Consider the following 14,125-nt stretch of genomic DNA (forward strand, 5'->3'; position numbering starts at 1 on the left):
TTAAAAAAAAAAAAAAAGATATTTCAGGTACATAAAGCATGTGTGGTTTGGGATTGCATACCATTTGGATGAACCAGCACTTTGGAGTCTATTGGAGAAACTTTGTTATTGTGTATATTATATGATGAAAGTTTACTTAAAAAAAAAAAGAAAATATTGAATAAAAAAAGCAGATTATAAAAGTATATACAGTATGATCTCATTTCAGTAGGAAAACATGACAATGTGCACATCCCTGGTATCTCTAGGTATAATTTCAAGGACCCTCACCATACCCCCCTAAAGTAAAATGGCATAATGTTTGCATATAACCTACACACATTCTCCTGTATACTTTAAATTATTTCTAGGTAATTTATAATACCTAATGTAACAGAAATGCTACCTAAGAAGTTGTCATTCTGCGTTTTTTAGGAAATAATTACAAGGAAAAAAGTACATGTTAAGGCCACGGATAGCGGTCTAATTGCTTACTAGTATATATTTTCAATTCGTGGTTAGTTGAGTACACAGTGTAGAACCAAGGCCAGCTGGATGCACAGGAAACAGTCCAGGACTACACAATAGGATAGCAGGATTAATCTCTGAGCAGTGAATATTCAAGGCATCATATCTGCCTTTTTTTTGGTATTTTTTAAAATTTTCTTTACTACTTCTTAAAAAAACATTGTTGTAAAAATATTTTTTCTAAATCTATCCCTTTTTAGTAAGATTAACATTTAATTTGAGAAACTCTGCTCAAAGAGAACACAAGCATATCTATCACACCCAGAGTTCCAGTTTAGTGTAGTGGCGACAGTGTGAGCTCTGATTAGATTCGATACACAATTAGCTGCAGCATGTAATTTAACCTGCACTTCAACTCCCCACTAATACACTATGGGTAACAGAACATTCCTAGCCTCATGTGCTTGTTCTGAAGATTGAGTATGGTACTCCCCATGAAGCACACAGCACAGTATGCAGCACAGAGTAAAGCATTTAAAAATGTTACCCTATTATTACTCTATTTTTCTAGTCACTGAGAAAATACAACTGCCATTTCTTACAGAGAATGTGAAACCGGGTAGGGTGTAGTAGCAATGGGTGAGCCCTCTCTCTTAGGACTCTTGCCTCCTAAACTTCTTGACCTAGAAGTTGAAAGACACATCTACATTCATTCAGAATCTCACCTTGTCACCATTATTTCCTATGGAGGAAGGTCTAGGTGGCTCTGTAAGTTTTTCAAAAGTCTGAGACAAAGAAATTTCTGTGGTATTTAGAAACTAACCCCAAACTGAGAATATTATCTGTTTGTATTCCATGACTGGCATCCTCAAAAAAACTTTGCAATTTATTTATAATTACAAAAGAGCTCAAAAATGCTTTTTCATAATGATAAAATAATTACAAAGTAGCTTCAAACATTTGGGTCAAACTCTTCAAATATCATTAATCTCATATACAAATTCTATATTTTCTAAGATATTGGCAAAGAACTTTTCTTTCTAAATCAAAAAGACTAGGAATAATATCTCACCTCCAAGGAGCCCTTCTTGAGTTACATAATCCATTTTCTCCTTCCAAAGTAATAATATTGCTATACCTACCTAGAGAACATCTTATGCAGATTTATATATATATGTATATATATATATATATACACACACACACATACTACAAGTAGCAAAAATTAAAGATTATTCTCAAATGAAACTGTTAAAATGCTTCTTAAACATAAAACACTGACCATTTGTTTTTGTTGAACATATTTTTTAAGAAATTTAAGAGAAGAATTGATGGAATTTTGAATGCCATAGCAAAAATTTTAGGATTCAAAAAAAGGTTTCAAGAAATGACACTACTCTAAAAATTTTGTCTAGTTGACAAAACTGGTTATAATCTTTGGTTGACAGTGAGGTGAGCTGGACTTCCAGTACATTTTTAAGTATGCAGAATAAGTGGCATACCACTTGAGAGCATAGAAAATGTCAGTATTCATACAACTGAGTGGCTTGATTATAATATGCCATAGAATCATACATTGGTTATCAAATTTAAGATGCCAGCATACACTCTTCAGTGGTCTTTCTTCTCAAATATGTGATAAATATTAATAACTAGGTTCAGAAATATAACAACCTAGCTGATATCACCCCCTAGCTGATCTTATACAAAAACAAAAAGTCAAAGCAGAGTTGTTGACAAGGCCTATATATCCCAACCAATTATAACTACTGTTCCTATCATAACTACTGTTTCAGGTGTTATTTTCAAAATTTTGGGTCATACAGCTTAGAAATTAATGTATACCATCTTTCATTGGTGCTTTAGAAAATATGAAATGCAAGATAGCTCTATGACCAGAAAAGTCTAGTTCCTATTCCTGCCTATATCACACCCACCATATTTTCCATTTAGCATTTAAAATCAGGCCTTAAACTTGAAAGGATCACTATTATTCCATGCTAGGCAATACAGATGGATGGATAGATAGATCTATCTATTATGGAAATTACTTCACTTGGTTTTAGATAATCTCCAGTTAATATCTCTTAGGAATACATTTGCCCTTTAATCTATATCATCTGAGAAGGATCAGGTTATTCCTTCAAGAACTGGTCCTAAATTTAGTCACAACTTTGTATTCAAAGAATGAACAGGGGCTTACCTGGTGGTGCAGGGTTAAAGTCTCAGCACTACTGAGCTATTACAAGCCACTGTGGCATGAGCTCAATACCTACCCAGAAAGCTACCCCACATAGCACAACAGACCTCTCCTGTCTCATCCCGCTGCTCCCCTCAGAAGTGCATTTCAGAAGATCTACCTGTTCTGCTCTTCATTCTTGGTTTGGTGAATCCTCTTACCCCCCCACACCTCTGGCCTACACCCCAGTTCTTGTATGCATAAATAAAATAAATAAATCTTAAAAATAAAAAGTGAAAGAAGTGTCTAATCAATATTCTCATTTTCACAGATGAAGATGAGTCCAAGGAGGTTTAAAAAAAAAAAACAAAACACAGAAGCAAACAAAAAATTGTGGTCACACTGGTGGCAGATGTATAACAACATTCTATTACCAAATGAATTTGACTCAACTTAAATTACCCCCAAGGACACCATACCCACAAGTGACTTAAGAAATGGATCACCAGATAACCTTTACTCTATTTTGGAACATTAGCTAGCTAAGAAGCAAGAGGAACTGGCACTGCCTCCTTCCCGGGCTGCTGATCACACCTCAGTCTATGACTTCCCCACGAGCTACAGGCATGAGTCTTGCAACAGGAGGGCATGCAAAGAAATTCTCAGGCACTCACACCATTCACCACAGTTACTCTTTGCACTAAGAGCCACCAACTTTGGGAATGATTTGGCAACCATAAACTGCCTTGCAACAATCACCAGTTAAGTTTTCTATAATGGTATTTTTCTCACTACTGCCAAATTCACCTTTTCTTAATCCAAGGAATGAATATTAAGTTTCACATGCTCTCAAATTGTACAAATTTCTAAAGGTGTTATGTGGTTAAATTCAAATTTAATCCAGTCTTTCTCAACAGGAGCACTATGATCATTAACCATCATTGGTCTTCTGTCTTCTAAATCCTAGTCTGACCCCACATATTTACATTTTCCACTTACAAATAACCCTGGAGGGGAATATACCACTGCCAGGACTTGCCAGGAGGTCAAGATTAAGTGATCTACGAAGCAAAGAAATATGTTTACATAAAGATGAATACCTGATTCCTTTTGCCTGCCACTAAGTGCCTTCTTCTACTCCTTTTTAGACCAGTAATTAGTCAGAATATTTTGCTTATTAACTCCTTAAAATCAACTAAATCTAAACTAGTTACATAATTAAGATACTTGCATGGTCAGCAAAGTAGAGTAAAAAAGTTACAGGGATGGAATCAGGCCTCTGACTTTGAATTTCAGTTTTCTGGCTATTCAACCTTAAGCAAGTTTTCTCATGTTTTTAAATAAAAGGTGTTAGTCTAAACTACCTCTGGTTGACTGGAGTTTTGTGAATCTGTAAAGTATAACATAATTAAGTTGCTTTATTCTTTTCTTTCAATCTTCTCATATATACTTGGGAGTAAATGCTGACATTATCTTTCAATCAGGACCCCAAAGCCCCAGGTATAACCAAAAGACAAGACAGTGACAGTCCAGTGATAGACAGACCCAGCTTGGGATTCTACTACAGAGTTTATACCTTGAGTGTATAAAAAGGAGCTGAATTATTTTATGGCCTATTAATAAAAGAAGCATGAAGATAATAACAGAAGCAATAGCCACCCTAACTGATGTTTATCTAGGCTAGACCTATAATCTTAATCCTGACTATACATTAGCCAGATGGTCCTAACTTTTAAAAAAATGGGCCAGCTCCAGTTAAGCAACTATATCAGAAATCTATAGGGAAAGGGCTCATTTCTTAAGGCTTTCCAAGTGATTCTCATGGACAGAGTAAACCAGGAGCCACTGTTTCAGATCCTTCAATCCAGAAATGCAAAGTAAATAAACAGAATGGCTGGTATCTCAGACACTGGTTCTTCATAACACATCAATAGATCAGACTCATCTAGTGACATTCTTAATTAGATAAAGAAATGTGTTTCTAGAGGAAAAGGAGAGCTCTATAACAAACTCTTGATTCTAGCATGGCTCTTTATTGAGAACTAGCCCTGCCAGAAATAGAATATAAATTCCTCACAAGACACAGTTCAAAGAAAGATTATTACAAATTTGCCTACCCCTGCACAAGTCCTATCATCACCAAGACAGTTACAACAATGTTAGTCAGAGGAGGACAGAGACTAAATTCCTCAACCTCTCACTTATTTGGTCTCCCTAAAAGACCTCAAATGTACAAGGAAGAACAAGGAAAATAGAGAAGAACATCCAGGAAATGTGCAAACTGGGTTCCCAGATCCAATTCCAACAACTGTATGGATGGGTCTCCCCAAACCAACAAGTAATTCTCGCACACATGAGGGTTTCTCAGAGTTCAGCTCAATTCTGACACTATTCCGATTCCATAGGTCAAGGGCTCAGTCTCCAAGACCACCCTCCAAAACAAGTCCCAAGCCCAGACTACCTGGCTGCAGACTGGAGATCCAATGACAACCTTCTCAGACTTCAGGTTCCTGTCCAAAGCCCAGATTGCTTCTGTGCTTCTGCCCAAGGAGCTATAAATCAGTTGTGCAGGATACCCTCCTCAGGTTGCATTAATAATGCTAGAAAGGCACACAGAACTCAGGAAACCTTTCACTCACTAGATCACAAACTTATTACAAAGGCTGTAACTCAGGAACAGCAGGATGGAAGAAGTGCACTGGGTATGGTACAGGGAAAAAACACAGAGCTCCATGTCTTCTCCAGACACACCATCTCCCAAATCTCCATATGTTCACCAAGCTAGGAGCTTTCTGAAGACCCTCCTCTTAGGGTCTACAGAGGCTTTATTACACAGGTATAACTCATTAACTCATTGGCCTTCGGCATCTTACTCAATCCCTAACCCCTAGTCCCTGGTCCCTCCTCCCTTACCCCTCTTCAGAGGTGGTGGAACTAGAACTCCCAACCCTCTCTGGAAAACTAGCTAGGAGCTCTTGACAACTAGCTACTATCCTAAGGTACTTCCCCAAAAGTCGCTTCATTAATATAACAAAAGTCGCATATTATCACGCCCTATACAGACAAAATTCCAAGGTCTTGGGAGCATGAGTCAAAAACTGTGTGTAGAAGAAACACACTTTGGTCATCTTAATGATCAAATATATGTATTTCCTATAAATCACAGTATCACAAAAAGACATTTTGAAAACTTGCACTCCTGGCAAAATACACTATTTCTTTTCAAAGCTCTAAGTCCAGTGGTAACAAAAGGCAAAGCAATCTTGGCTAAAATTATTCTTGCTCTTTTCAAAACAAAGTCAGTGAAACCAATAAGACAGGTTAAATGAATAAAACATTAAACTTTTCTCTCTTACCTCATGTTTGAGGCCAAGAAGCCATCAGGTAGGCCAGGGAGCCCCAAGTCAGAGAGTGTGTCTGAGCCAATAGAAGCTGGTGACAGAGAGCCCTCCTTTTCCTCCAGCAGGTCCAGCTTCACCAGGTTGCTGATTTCATCTTCTGAGTTGTCTTCAGACACAGAGCCAATTATGAATCGGGAGTGCTGGTTCAACTCCAGAGGTTTAGTCAAGGGAGATGGTTCATCCATTATTCTTTCAAAATGAACTCTCAAAGCTATTGGGAGAATGGAGATTAAGTGAAAAAGAGTGAGGTATTGAATGATAACCTGAACCTGAGGATAGCCACAGGCTCTACACATCTAATATACCACAGCTGGTCCCTGAAACAAAGCAGAGTTTGAGAACTCCTTTCCTTAGCTACTCCATTTCAGGGCCTTTGTTTTTTACACAGAGAGAAAATCAATGTAACTACACCTATAAAAATTAAAACCAGTTCTCCTTTTCCTCAAAGAAATCTCTCAAAAAACAGTAACCATCAATAATCTCTCTAACAATTTAGTGATGCTGAAGAGATAATTATGATCAATAGAGAAACCTTTGCAGTAGGTTAAAGTGGCTTGTTTTATTACTGCAGTTTCAATATTAGTACCAGAGGGAATGCTAGGTAAGGATTTAGGGAGGGTGGTAGTTGTCTGAAACTTGCTACTGATTGAAGTAGGTGTTTATTCTAGAATAACCTACAAAACTATCATTTCGCTCCAAACTTTACTGTGAGAATGTATACTATGAACTTTACATAAGTGCATACCTTTTAAGCACTCTTCACATGGTGTTTTTTACTAAAAATGTTTTTGTGTGTGTGTTTTTTTTTCTTAAATTACATCTTTTAAAAATTCATCCAAAAAGTCGACTCTCAAGGATCTAAAAAGCTGGTACTGATGAGAGAGAAAATCAAATCTAACAAATGTAAACCTACAATTAAAGTATCAGAGGTATAACCTCAGTTAAGTATATAAGTTTTCTAAATATAGGACCTCACTAGTCAGGATTAGATATTGGCACTCACAAGCTACATAATAAGACCAAAACACAGATCAAAGTCCACAATAACAGTAAAAAAAAAAAAAAAAGTTTATTCTGTCATTCTAAAAATCCGATTTTAAAAACCTCCAAAGCTACAAATCAGTTCACAACTTAAAAAGATTTTAGCATATTTCAATTTAAGGGCTAGTGATTTCAATTCTGATTTTGAGGTGATCCAAGAAACGATATACAATAACATAATAAATAAATGTATTATTAATGTATACACTACAAACCACTCCTTAGAACACCCAAAGATACAATAGCAAAATGTCTACTTCTTTCACATTTTAGAGCAGGGAATACTCAGGTTTAAAAATCATAATAGATCCGAAAAAAATTCCATGTCAAACTAACAGGAAATAATAAATAAATAATAAATTTCTTCACAGAGAAATAAGCACACAGGTGAAGAGTACAGCTTACAGTCTGACTGAAATTAGGTGAGCACACACAAAAATAAAGCTTATAAGAAAGGAGCAGTTTGGGAAATTTGGAATCCTGGCTAGGATTCCATGGGGAAACTAAAAAGAATTACAAAGTGTAGGCCCTGGACTAAACATTGGAAGTCTCCATAAGGTTAACTTTAAATTTTTCTTTTCTAGCTAAGAACATGAAGGCAGACTGCCTTAAAGGGTTCAAAGACTGAAGTAGTTCAGTGTCAACAGCTGAAGAGGCTTTCCAGCAACCAGCAACTTTACTGAATGGTGTTCACAGACACCAGTGTACAAACCACCAGGAAAGAGAAGTCATGTATGGAAAAGTACTGAGTAGCTGTCCAGACACTCTAGAAGCTACTCTTCAGCCCGTCTCATTTCAACTGAATCAAGTCCTGAATTAAAAAGAGATGGTGTAGAATACGAGCACTATCAACTAATTCACTTGTTATCCCCCCTAAATCTGCCTGTATTCTTTTGTACAAGACAACTTTTAACATAAAAGCACACAGTTTAATATTTTAACACACAAACAAAAACTTTTATCACACTTTAAACATCAACAAGCTTTAATTGTTACTAACCTCTTATAATTCTTAATGTCTGAGCAGATATTCTTCTCCAAAAAGAACTAAAGAGAAAAAGAGAGATTAAAATGTTTTAAGAAACCCAAATGTTATCAATTTCTGTTTTCCTCAGTATAATATAAAACTAATAATATTCAAAATATTTTTCTGGTTAAATCTATTTAACTATTGAATATAAAGTTCAATTATTTAACTACTATTTGCTCAAATCTATAAATAAAAAGCACTACACCTTCAAAGACTTTATTATTCATGACAGTATTAAACAGTAATCCAAGTTTACCATTTCACTGGATCCCTTTTCCAATAGTACACTTTGATGAATACATTCCAATCCTATGACCTTTAATATCACATCAAAAAAGAGGCAGTGGGAAGAAGAGTACCCCTAGAGTCTCTACAATTCAAATCAGGTTCTGGTTATGTTTCCAAACATTTATACCCACACACAAAGGCTGGGGAGCAAGACAGAGGAGAGACCTCCCATTCTATTAAGTCCCTAAACTCTCAGACACCAAGGAGTCTCTAAACTACTTCCCAAAACCTGGGTTTCCTGCTAAGCCCAAAAATTTTAATGTATCCAGAGTAAAAATGATCAACTTTGACTATAAGAATCAATGGTGGGGCTTTTCAAACACATAAATGCCTAAACACAACCCAAGATGTACTTTATCACAATCACTGCTGGAGACCCATAACCTGAATATTAAGTTACACAGTTGATTGACACTGATTCAAAGCCAGGCTTGAGAACCAAGCTGAAAAATTAAAGGCCCCGTGAAGTCAACTTCAAATTTTATTGCCTAGCTAAGAACATGGAGACAATGTTCTCTGAAGAGTCGCAAAGACTGGTAGCAGCTTAGTGTCAAACAGCTACTGTCAGTCTAGCATCCCACAACTCTGGAAAGGAGTCTAGAATGGAGTAGAAAAGAACATATGACACATTATCAGGAAATCTAATAAAACTTCTGAGAGAATCCTGAGTGACAAGCAGGATTAGAGACAGTGCAGCAATGTTAACTGGGGGATTAGGGTTTACCCAATTATGTAGTCTGAAGTAGTATTATTCCCTACAAGGTAGGGAAGGAAGTGAGATGAGAAGAGGAAGGAAAAAGGAAGTAGCTTGGATTAGATGTAACCAAAGGTGTAGTGTAACTGTGCTGGGAGAAAGGATGTCAAACAAACTCCACACAACAGGCTTTATGGTCCCTACTCCCAACCCAGACCAAAGAGATCCAGGACCCCAAGAGCCATAAATCCCATAATGTCATCAGCACCAAAGGGAGGATGCTGGGAAATGAAGGTGGAGTTAAGCAGCCAGGGTTGATATAAAACCAGACATGTGGGCCATGGGGGTCTTTGGTGTTTCACTGCCTATCAAGCTCTATAGATCTTGTAGGATGTGTTCATCAACTTCTTTCTCTTTATCCCCAAGTTATTTACTTCTTCATTTCCCTTTTTTTGTAAAAAAAATTAAAAAAAAAAACCCTTTATTGCCCTTTCTGTGTGTACCTGCAGTTGAGTCTCTTTATAAATCCCCTTTTAGCACACAGGTAAGGATCCAACAGTCAGGCAACCCATTTCACATTGGGTTGGCCTGTTTAAAAAGTTGGAGTCAAAACCTAGGATCCACCCTAACTTGCCAAGTATTGCCAGTACAAACAATCACTTAAGGCCTCTTAGCCTCTTTATCTGTATGATAAAAAGGGCAGATGTACTTTACAGGACCACTGTGAGGACTCAGAATATATAAATACACGAGGACTCAGAATATATAAATACACGAAAGGATTTTGTAAATTATGATACCTTAGATGAATGTTTTTCATAGTATGAGTTATCATAGTCTGGGTTAGTATTCTTTAGAATACTAAAGAAGTCGATTTAGAGGGCTGTAACTTTTTAAAAATGAAATACAAATAAAAAATGTTAAGAGTGCACCATACTTTATAAGAATATTGCTTCATAATTTTTTGTCACTTGTATATAAGTCATGATATTAATGACAACTTATTGTAAGTTGTGTCGTAAGTCCCTAAACCAAAGTTTCTTAAACTTTCCTAGGCAAAGACCCAATTAAAATTCTGGAAAAAAAAAAGGAACCCTTCCCGAAAAAAAAGCAACCCCCAAAAAATTTTACTTATATATATGTTTGGGATCCTTAAACCCTGCCATGAATTAAGTTAAGGCCATTCTTTCAAAGAATGGAGTTGACCTTTGGCAAAGATCATCTGCTGTCCCCTAGAATTAATTCAAGGCTGTTTTGCTGTAGAATCTTCTGCCTATACAAATAAATATTTTATCCATTGTATCAAACTATTGACAATGTCAAAATGTCATTTAAAAAAAAAAAAAAGCATGGCCCTCCCTGGTGGAGCAGCTGGTTAAAGCACTGCACTGAGAAGCTAAAGCCACTTTCGCATGAGGCGAGGCAGACCTCTCCTGACCCGCCCGCTGCTCCCCTCAGCAGTGTACTTCGTTGATCTGCCTGTTCTGCTCCCTGCTCTGTCTCTGGTGGGGCCTCTCACCGCCCCTGAGCCTCTGGCCTGTACCCCAGTTCTGTATGTACAAATAAATAAATCTTTAAAAAAAAAAAAAAGCATATAATGTGTTCTTAAGTCTTATTTGGGAACACTTGAAAATGTTTGCTAAAGGCTCCCAAACTATATTCTATGTTCCTGAAAACAGAGTAGTGTCAATCATAACTAATTAACCTATTCAAGAGTCAGCCTACATTTCATTCAGAAATACTCCTCTACATAAAATTGAACAGATTTTACTAAACGTAGTTAACATGTTATCCTTGAACTCAAATGACACTGTTTTTTTCCAGCAATTCTAATACAGAGGTAACAATAATTTTCACAGCCACCGATAAAAATAGCAAAGCTAACAACACATCCTTGCCTTTTTAAGCCAGTAACTTCCATTTAATTTTTTTAAAAGGAATAACTGAATTTGCCTTTTTCAGTTTGTCATTTTATTGATGAAATTTTAAATAAACTTCAATACTAATTCATTGATCAAGAAGAAAGTTAGAGGTTTTATTTAAGCAACATTTTATTTTCCTATAAGTTTTATATTTTAAAATAAGCACATGTTCTAGATTGTGAGATACATGTGTATCCAAAAAAGAAAATAATAAGACTTAGTCCCTAAGTGTTTAAAACACCTAACTAAACATACAATTACAGTAGAATAATAGGTTAAGTATGAAAACACAGAAAGGAACTTTAATCAAACTTGAAAGTAGTAATATGTTGAGGATAGCAATCAAGGTGGAATTCCTAGAGTAGGAAAATGTTAGCAATGAAGAACTGATGAGATAAGCAAGGAGGGAGACTAGAGTAGAACTGGAGCCTACTGCTCTACCAGCCTAATAAAGATTGAAAATCTTTTTTCTAGAGACAGAGGTTTTTAATGTAGGAGATACCAACTAGCAACATTAAAGGGAAAGGTACAATATTAAAAATGCATATATTAAGTAAACACTAGGTAAGATTTTCCAGTCTTCTATTCTCAAGGTTTACCCTCCAGGAAGGAAAATGGAGGACCATCCTTTGCAAAATGTAACTAAGGGAGGTGGGGGGGGTTCAAGTAGTTAACAATGGAGTTCCCTAATTAAAACACCATACAGTGAACTTAATAGTCAAGAGGCCCTTTACATTCTCGTTTTCAAGTCAGCTTTCAATCACCCCATCTTAAACATAAGCAAACAATTAGTGATTACTTGATGTTGAGAAAAACCAAAACAGAGAAGAGGAAACACTTTTTAACCCATTTTATGAAGGCAGCATTACCCTGATACCAAAGACAAAGACAATACAAGAAAGGAAAATAAAGACTGATATTCTTTATAAACACTCATGAAAAAAATCCTCAAAAAAATACTAGCAAGCAGAAGTCACAGCATATTAAAAAGAAAATACAGGCCCTCCCTGGTGGCACAAGGGGTTGAAGCGCAGCATTATGAAGCTATCCACAGTCACTGCACCAGGAGTTTGATCCCAGCCAGGGAGGTGACCCAAATGGTGCAGCAGACTTCTCCTATCTCACCTGCTTCTCCTCCCAGCAGTATATTTCTACCTGTTCTATTCCCTGCTGTCTCTGGTGAACCCTTTCAACAACACCAACACCACCACCACTACCCCACACCGCACCTCTAGCCTGTACCATCTTATATACATAAATAAGTAAAACTTTTTTTAAAAAGTCTTTTGGAAAAAATAAAAGGATAATACACAATGATCTACTGGGATGCAGGGTTCTTCAACATACAAAAAACTATCAATTACTTCACCTGTTATAAATTCTTGGCACAAATTCCAGCATGAATCTGTAGAGACTTCCCTGCACCAATAAACAATTCTAAGACACCTTCATTAATACATAAAAGATAGCTTTATCACTCAGGAAATTTCAAGGCTTTGGGAGCAATGAGCCAAGAACTATGGATGAAATCCAAATATATGTAATAAATATATACCTTGATCATTTGAAAAACAAAGGTACATGTTTATTATAAGTAACAATAATACTGTGATACCACACTAACAAAGTTAAAGAAAATTACATGCTTATTTTTATTCATGCAAAAAAAGCAACTGATAAAATTCAACACTCATAAAAAACACTAAACAAGTAGGTACAGAAGGAAATTTCCTCACACATTAAAGGACATGCATGAAAATCCCACAGCAAACATCATACTTAAATGATGAATGATGGAAAATTTTCTCTCTTAAGATCAGAAACAGAGCAAGCAAGTCCATTTTCACAACTACTTTAATACAGTAGTGAAGTCCAATCAGAGCAATTAAGAAAAGAGAAATAAAAGGCATCCAAATTGGAAAATAAGAAGTCAAATTATCTGTCTGTGATGCTACATTTAGAAAACCCTAGGAATTCTACTGAAAAACTGTTAGAATAAGTGAATTTAGCAAAGTAGCAGACACAAAGTCAACATACAAAAACTAGTTATATTTCCATACACTAATATTGAACAATCTGAAAAGAAAATTTGCAAAAACAATTTCATTTACAATGATATTTTATATCAAAAATAATAAAAAAACATAGAAATTATCTTAATCAAGGAGGAATAAGACTAGTACAATCAATGGTCACTCCAAAACACTGCTGAAAGATACTAAAGAAAACATACCACTTGGAAACACAGTCCATGTTTATGGATTGTAAAACTCAGAAATGATAAAATGTTTATTTTACCCAATGCAATCTAAAGGTTTAATGCAGTATCTAAGAATATCTCAATGAAATTTGTTGCAAAAATAGGAAAATCCACTACCTTAAGTCTCAAACAGAATCTCAAGGAACTACAAGTAGCCAGTCATGAAAAGAACAAAACTGAAAGAATTAACTTCCTGAATTCAAACTTACTACAAAATTACAGTAATCAAAACAGCATGGGATTAGCAGAAAGACAGACTATAGACCAATGAAATTGAATAGAGGATAGAAATAAATACTTGCACATATGGTCAAATAATACTTGACAAGGGTTCTAAGACCATACAATGGGGGAAAAGATAGCCTTCTCAACAAATGATGTTAGGAATAGTAGATCTCCACATGGAAAAGAATGAAGTCAGAATCATATCTAACAATGTCCAAATGAAACATTACCAATATTAGGACAAACTGACATTAGTTATTACCTGACATGATGCAAATAGAAGTATACAATACTATGCATGTAATAGCTTTTATAAAAATGGTTAACATCAAATGTTGATGAAACAACCATTCAAATCTAGATTGTAAAATACTTTTATTTATTTTTAGATTTATTTAGGTATTGATGCATACAAGAACTGGGGTGTAGGACACAGGTGCTACTGAAATACTCTGCTAAGGGGGCCAGACAGGAGAGGTTTGCTTAGCCACATTGATGGGAACTGAACTTATGCTGCAGTGACTGGCAACAGTTTGACAGTGCTGAGATTTTAACCCCTGCACCACCAGGGAGGCCCTGTAGGACCTTTTATAAGATAATTGTCTTGGACTCTTCCAATATGCCACAAGAATACTTTA

General features: G+C 35.9%; 1 protein-coding gene across 2 annotated transcripts in view; it reads right to left on the minus strand.

The window, feature by feature from the left end:
* Nucleotides 1–14,125, minus strand: part of ACACA (acetyl-CoA carboxylase alpha) — a 214,492-nt gene that overhangs the window by 195,164 nt on the left and 5,203 nt on the right. For both annotated transcript variants that reach the window (XM_012726261.1, XM_012726260.1), the window contains exons 2-3: nucleotides 8,069–8,115; nucleotides 5,983–6,238 (exon numbers count right to left, since the gene is read on the minus strand). In XM_012726261.1, the coding sequence (XP_012581715.1) occupies nucleotides 5,983–6,212 (230 nt within the window). In that variant the 5' untranslated portion in view covers nucleotides 6,213–6,238; nucleotides 8,069–8,115. The remainder of the gene's footprint in view (nucleotides 1–5,982; nucleotides 6,239–8,068; nucleotides 8,116–14,125) is intronic.

Source organism: Condylura cristata, unplaced genomic scaffold, assembly GCF_000260355.1.
Source record: "Condylura cristata isolate star-nosed mole 26May11 unplaced genomic scaffold, ConCri1.0 scaffold00017, whole genome shotgun sequence".
Classification (NCBI taxonomy): domain Eukaryota; kingdom Metazoa; phylum Chordata; class Mammalia; order Eulipotyphla; family Talpidae; genus Condylura; species Condylura cristata.